The sequence below is a fragment of the Alosa alosa genome, chromosome 15 (assembly GCF_017589495.1).
Source record: "Alosa alosa isolate M-15738 ecotype Scorff River chromosome 15, AALO_Geno_1.1, whole genome shotgun sequence".
Taxonomy (NCBI): Eukaryota; Metazoa; Chordata; class Actinopteri; order Clupeiformes; family Clupeidae; genus Alosa; species Alosa alosa.
Genome location: NC_063203.1, coordinates 6,164,371 through 6,171,392, shown reverse-complemented (window position 1 = coordinate 6,171,392; position 7,022 = coordinate 6,164,371). Strand labels below are relative to the sequence as shown.

General features: G+C 46.4%; 1 protein-coding gene across 2 annotated transcripts in view; it reads left to right on the top strand.

Moving 5' to 3' along the window:
• The first annotated feature begins 427 nt into the window (after positions 1-427).
• The window catches only part of nf1a (neurofibromin 1a), a 90,562-nt gene continuing 83,967 nt past the window's right edge, over positions 428-7,022 (top strand). For both annotated transcript variants that reach the window (XM_048263819.1, XM_048263818.1), the window contains exon 1: positions 428-662. In XM_048263819.1, coding sequence (XP_048119776.1) covers positions 603-662 — 60 coding nt within the window. In that variant the 5' untranslated portion in view covers positions 428-602. The remainder of the gene's footprint in view (positions 663-7,022) is intronic.

Below are 7,022 nucleotides of genomic sequence, written 5' to 3'. Positions count from 1 at the left end.
AATGCTGGTTGGGCTGTGCATTATGACATTTTCTGTCAATGGAAATGGTTTGAAAGGATTTTTTCAATGAATTTGATAGAATCAATGAAACGTAATGTGAGAGTGTATTAATGATATAGAGTGTTACAGAGAGGTAAACATCAGGCAATTCGTTTTGCCTGATGGCCTGCCTATGGTATTGATAATGTAGGTCATTATCCCAAATAACAACTGAACCAAACCATATTTGACAACCTTAATCTCTAATTATAAAATAATTTAGGGTGCCAAAATATTCAATGAACCATGCACTGTCATAAGGTGCAGAACAAGCGCATGACTCCTGTCAACTACAAACAGGAGTGTTCCTTACGCAAGCGCGTTCACCATCCCTCACCAAGTTAACTCAGTTCCATCCTATGGTTCCATCCCATCGGTTTCACTGGATCCGAGGAATGAAACTTCCGGTGGTGTGTCATGGCGGCATGGCAGAATATGCTTGAAGTGAAAAAATAACCAACCCCCACTGCCGTCCTTCGCTAGCTGGTATTGGATTTTTACGTTGAATATTATCAAGAACAGACACATTTTACTTGGGATCAGCACGACCGATTCGCCCTGCCATGGCGGCACACAAGCCCGTGGAATGGGTCCAGGCCATTATAAATAAATTTGATGAGCAGGTAAGATAGGGTTCTGCGCTTGGAAAGAGGTTGCACTGGTATCAATGCATTTGTCAATCGTTTGTTTTGTAGGGGAGGTGTTTCCTATGCCACAAACTTGCACGAGCATCTTAAGCAATGTTTACCTGATTTTTCAAAGATGGGCGACGGTGAAGAGTAGATAAAACGCTAGCTAGCTATCATACCTAGTTCTGTGTAAGTATGGCTAAAACACGTACACGGCCAGCATTGTTACCCAGTTGTTCTGTTTGTTGCAACATTCGGAGTCAAATGACCCAAGACACAATGTGCAGACTGCTTGAATAATAACATCAATATCTAGCAAGGTAGTTTGCAGCTAATCATATTTGATAGATCGCTGAAGCAAGCTGACAAAATATAAACAAAGAAATTATGGACCGCCTGGGTATGCACTAGCATGCTAGCTCTCTGTTGACATGAAGAAATTGTGGAAATCATACTGCTAGCCATAGCTAGCTTTTAGCTCCTGTCCTGATGTTTGCTAAGCCACCTTTTAAAACTAAGCACTCCGATTTATGAAACGGTTACTCCAGTCAGTTGAGACACATCCTTCGACAACAAAACAAACTTAAAATCTTCACTTGAAGTTAAGAATGCAATAGATAGATCTCTAATATGATTGTTATTAGATGCTGCAATCATTGGTCCGCTGATAGTTTCTGTTACTGCATACGTAAGGATGGGACATTAGTAAGTCTGGAAAAATTGTCTTTCTGACAGATTGTATTGGAATGTAACCTGTTATAGTTGTGATCTTTCGATGGCAAATGCTCAGCATGCACTCTTGCCTCTGATTCATTCATAAAGCCAGCCATGGGTGCTGGCTAAGGTGGGTGTAGACTACGGTTTTGCAGTTTGCATCTGCAGGGACACATACATTCAGGCAAGGCCATGGCCTGCGAGGTGTATGGTAGAGAAATAGTCTGAATGTTTGGCATGCTCGTGCACAGCCACAATAATGATTATGGCGTCTTCCGTCTTTGAAAACTTTTTGGGTCTTTAGAATTATCATAGTGTTGCAAACTTTAACGTTAGGTGCTGTAGGTAAACACATGCTTTGAGTACAGTTCACGGGAATCTGGAAACTGTCTGATGACATGGCTTGTCATCGCGCCTCCATAAGGATGTAGCCTATATTGGGAAGATGCGTTTGGATCTAAGGTCGAGGCAGTTGTGCATATAACACATTTCCCCGTTTTGGTGGGCCTGAAAAGACCCCTGTGTTCTTGACATTCTGGTGGTACAGGCGTGTGTGCTGTCATTGTAGTAACTCTTGTAACCTCTGAAAAGGTTTTGGCAACAGCCCTTTGATAAAATTGAGAAATGTTGAATATTTCAGACTATGGGTTAAGTCCAACCAGTTTTCAGGCCCATGTGCCTAGGTCCAATGATCCTGTGCAGGTTCCATTCAAGCTAAGACATCAGCATTTACATGAATGTAGTGCTGAAGTGAACACTGCATCAACTTGCATCGAAAGAACAGGTACGTCGATCCGGGGTTGTTTAGATTGTAGTCAACAACTCAGCCTTGCGGTTAACTGGGGTTGTTGTACTGCCACACGTCTTGTAGCCTGGCATGGCCAAACACTTTCTTCTAGTGTCTGAAAGAGTTTAAAAATAAGAATAAACATTTACCTGGGAAGTCATTTTTCTAACCTATGGCTACTGGTGGGCTGGTGCTGACAAATAAAGAAGAGACTTGTTTTTCTTGATCGCGAATGCATTTGCTTTGTACCAGAAATGCACTGCTTAAGCAATTCCCCCTCTCTCTCACTAATCTTAATCACAGATTCAGTGGTTCTTCTGGGTGAGCTACCTTCTCCTACACAGCCCCCAGGCATGAACTCCAAGGTAATGTCCGGAGAACAAGGTCTGGAGAATGTCTTGAGCTGCCCTTTCACACGCATAGCTCAGGGCAGGGACTTGAAAGGGTTATGTGATGGAGTTAGCAATGAGACAAGACATAACCCAAAAAGTCTTTCCCTATATACCATAGTCAAGTATTCCCATTAACTGATAAACAGTGAAGTTTAAAACAATAAGCAATAGTCTCTGTGCTTGTAATGGGCTATGCTTGTAATTTGCCTGATTATTTCTGCCTCTGCCCTTAAGTACAGATTAGAACCTCCCTGACCTCACTGTCTCACCAGTTGGTGTTCTCCATTATCGCAGCAGTATTCTTGAGTTCTGTGATTTTGTTGCTTTGGTTCTGCCCTCACTAGATGTGATGAATCAATGTGTCATTCCATATGTCTTGCCCCTGTTTACATTTAAGTTCACCCAGGTAATGTGTGGACAGTGTAGGAAGATGTGGGAAGTTTGATGTCCACACATATATCCCGACCTGGTTAATATCTGGACAATATCTGGGGTTCAGTTCAAGTGTGAAGGGAGTAACAGACGCTCCTCGGCTGTGAAGGGAGTAACAGACGCTCCTCGGCATGCTACTCACTCTCCTCACCTGACTGTTGCTCTGTTTAACTCCTTGTAACTCAATTCATCAATTTCCATCTTGTGTGGAAAAAACAGCCTTTCTTTTAGACCTTGTTTTTGTCGTCCATCGACTCATTACATGACATTGTACAGTGAACTAACCACAGGGACAGTCCCCCTTAGTGACTCAGGGTTAAGTGCATTGCTCAGGGACACAGTAGTGGTACTTCCTGGGATTGAACTTACAACCTACTGGTGTTCCACTACAACACCACCTCACCTATGATATATTATGTGTTGTTAAGTTGTTATCGCCTTCGCCTAGCAATGAGGAGCATTTGAAAACAATGTAGCTTCTTTCTATTCAACCAATGCAGAATCTTAGCGCTCTCATCTGCTAGTGCCAGTATAGCAGCAGCTGGATCAGTCACCGCTTGCTTAGGTAAATGACTTGCTACGTAACTCATTAGTCCTATCTTTAAACCATTTAACCTGTTATACATTTTCTGTTTCTTCTTTTGGACATAACTTGTCCAAAGTCATAGTCCCAGTGCCAGTTGAAGTGGGGAACTGTAGCCTGAGCCAGACGACACAACGGACACTACACTGCTTGTGCCCTGGCTGCAGAATACTTGAGTGTTGTTTTTCTTTGTCAAGCAACATGTTCATTACAGGTTGGGCATTACAAGGCCTCTGGTTTCAGTGGCCATAAAGTTTGAATGTTTCACAGCTTAGCTGCTGAGAAAGACTCATTGTAGTTTGATGAAGGAATAATACTAATTAAGTCACCTCCTTAATGGCAAGCCAGTCTGAAACTGCTTAAGCCTGACAACTAGCTAATTCCGCTAACCCTTGTGTAATGTGTATATACTATTTCCAGAATCCCTACTTGGCTACCCTTTTTTCATTGTATAGTATAGCTGTAATTCTTGATAGAATATTACTTATTTGAATTGTTTTTTGGTACTGTAGTTTGATGCTTGTGTTTATGTTGTTAAAATATGAGCATACTTTTAGGGAGTCTGAAGCATTGTACTTGATACACTTGCTGTGTGTGTGTGTGTGTGTGTGTGTGTGTGTGTGTGTGTGTGTGTGTGTGTGTGTGTGTGTGTGTGAGAGAACCTAGCCCTCTCAGTATTGGTGTATGGAGAGGAGCACCTTGAGAGAAAATGACCTTTGAGCAGTGCATCATCATGGAAACTCAATCCACCTAGCCTGCAGCTCTGTCCTTCCTCTGTCTGGAGGGATGACCTCTCTTCAGGGTATATCTGGTGCTTTGCCATGCTGCTTATGATAAACTGCATACATACATTGATCAGGGATCACTTTTCACCATAATCAGTCAATTTCTCTGGAAAGCTGATTCCTGTGAGTTGAGGTTAAATCATGCAAAAAGCTCCACAGAGTTCTGTGTTTAAAGGATCTGATGAGGCATAATTGTGTTGTTAACAGTGATCATACCCGATTGGCCATGTGGATAAAAGCAATGTGTGATCCTATGTGTGTATATTATAAGTGTGTGTGTATAAGGGTTTATTGCCATGACTTTAGTGATAATTGTCTGTCATGTACAGTCCTTGGGAATCTGATATGGAATGAAGATGGAACAACAACATGTCATTTTAATTGCTTTTGATGGCTTGCATTCACTTCTACAGAGCTGCACACAACACATTCATAAAAATTGACACACACACACACACACACACACTATGAACTCATGTAATATCTAGTGGTTGTGTGCACTGTATCAGGCAGCCCTGCCAAAGTGCACATCAGGGAAGAGATTGGTGTGTGACCTTTGAGGAATTTTTAACTGTGCCTGTGAAACAAAGTGCTCACTGTCTCCTCGGCCATCCTGCATTGAAATGGATGTCAACTGCTCTGTGTGTGTGTGTGTGTGTGTGTGTTTGTGTCTGTCTGTGTGTGTGCGTGTGCTGCTATACACGGTGACGTGTGTGTGTGTGTGTGTGTGTGTGTGTGTTGAGTGTGTGGTTGAGGATGCTCTGGGCTCAGATGCCTGAATTTTTAACTGTGCCTGTGAAACAAAAGTGCCAGTCTTGAAATGGATGTCAACTGCTCGAAGGGAGGAGGAGAGGAGGAGGAGAGGAGGAGAGGAGGAGAGGAGAGGAGAGGAGAGAGGAGAGGAGAGGAGAGGAGAGAGAGGAGAGGAGAGAGAGGAGAGGAGGAGGAGGAGAGGAGGAGAGGAGAGGAGAGAGAGGAGAGGAGAGGAGAGAGAGGAGAGGAGAGGAGAGGAGAGGAGAGGAGAGGAGAGGAGAGGAGAGGAGAGGAGAGGAGAGGAGAGGAGAGGAGAGGAGAGGAGAGGAGAGGAGAGGAGAGGAGAGGAGAGGAGAGGAGAGGAGAGGAGAGGAGAGGAGAGGAGAGGAGAGGAGAGGAGAGGAGAGGAGAGGAGAGGAGGAGAGGAGAGGAGAGGAGAGGAGAGGAGAGGAGAGGAGAGGAGAGGAGAGGAGAGGAGAGGAGAGGAGAGGAGAGGAGGAGAGGAGAGGAGAGGAGAGGAGAGGAGGAGAGGAGAGGAGAGGAGAGGAGGAGAGGAGAGGAGAGGAGAGGAGGAGAGGAGAGGAGAGGAGAGGAGAGGAGAGGAGAGGAGAGGAGAGGAGAGGAGAGGAGAGGAGAGGAGGAGAGGAGAGGAGAGGAGAGGAGAGGAGAGGAGAGGAGAGGAGAGGAGAGGAGAGGAGAGGAGAGGAGAGGAGGAGAGGAGAGGAGAGGAGAGGAGGAGAGGAGAGGAGAGGAGAGGAGAGGAGAGGAGAGGAGAGGAGAGGAGAGGAGAGGAGAGGAGAGGAGAGGAGAGGAGAGGAGAGGAGGAGAGGAGAGGAGAGGAGAGGAGAGGAGAGGAGAGGAGGAGAGGAGAGGAGAGGAGAGGAGAGGAGAGGAGAGGAGAGGAGAGGAGAGGAGAGGAGAGGAGAGGAGAGGAGAGGAGAGGAGAGGAGAGGAGAGGAGAGGAGAGGAGAGGAGAGGAGAGGAGGAGAGGAGAGGAGAGGAGAGGAGAGGAGGAGAGGAGAGGAGAGGAGAGGAGGAGAGGAGAGGAGAGGAGAGGAGAGGAGAGGAGAGGAGAGGAGAGGAGAGGAGAGGAGAGGAGAGGAGAGGAGAGGAGAGGAGAGGAGAGGAGAGGAGAGGAGAGGAGGAGAGGAGAGGAGAGGAGAGGAGAGGAGAGGAGAGGAGAGGAGAGGAGAGGAGAGGAGAGGAGAGGAGAGGAGAGGAGAGGAGAGGAGAGGAGAGGAGAGGAGAGGAGAGGAGAGGAGAGGAGAGGAGAGGAGAGGAGAGGAGAGGAGAGGAGAGGAGAGGAGAGGAGAGGAGAGGAGAGGAGAGGAGAGGAGAGGAGAGGAGAGGAGAGGAGAGGAGGAGAGGAGAGGAGAGGAGAGGAGAGGAGAGGAGAGGAGAGGAGAGGAGAGGAGAGGAGAGGAGGAGAGGAGAGGAGAGGAGAGGAGAGGAGAGGAGAGGAGAGGAGAGGAGAGGAGAGGAGAGGAGAGGAGAGGAGAGGAGAGGAGAGGAGAGGAGAGGAGAGGAGAGGAGAGGAGAGGAGAGGAGAGGAGAGGAGAGGAGAGGAGAGGAGAGGAGAGGAGAGGAATATTTGCCAAGGGTTTACTTGGTGTGTGTGTGGGGGGTGGGAGATTTGCACCTTTTGGTTGTATGATGTTGCAGGTTTGTGGATCTATTCCTTTGACTATCCACAGGCACTGAGGTCTACTGAAGGTCCTTCCTCCTTTAACTGATTTCACAATTTAGAAACCTCTGGCTACTTAAAGCCGCTTGGCTATCATCTTCATTGGCCAGGTGGGGCAAATGCTATTGCACCTCATACTGGGCTAGTGCAGGATGGGGCGCAGACATGAACACGGGCCAAATAGTAGGAGCCGCAGTTGAATAGGCTTGAATAGTTGAAAGGCT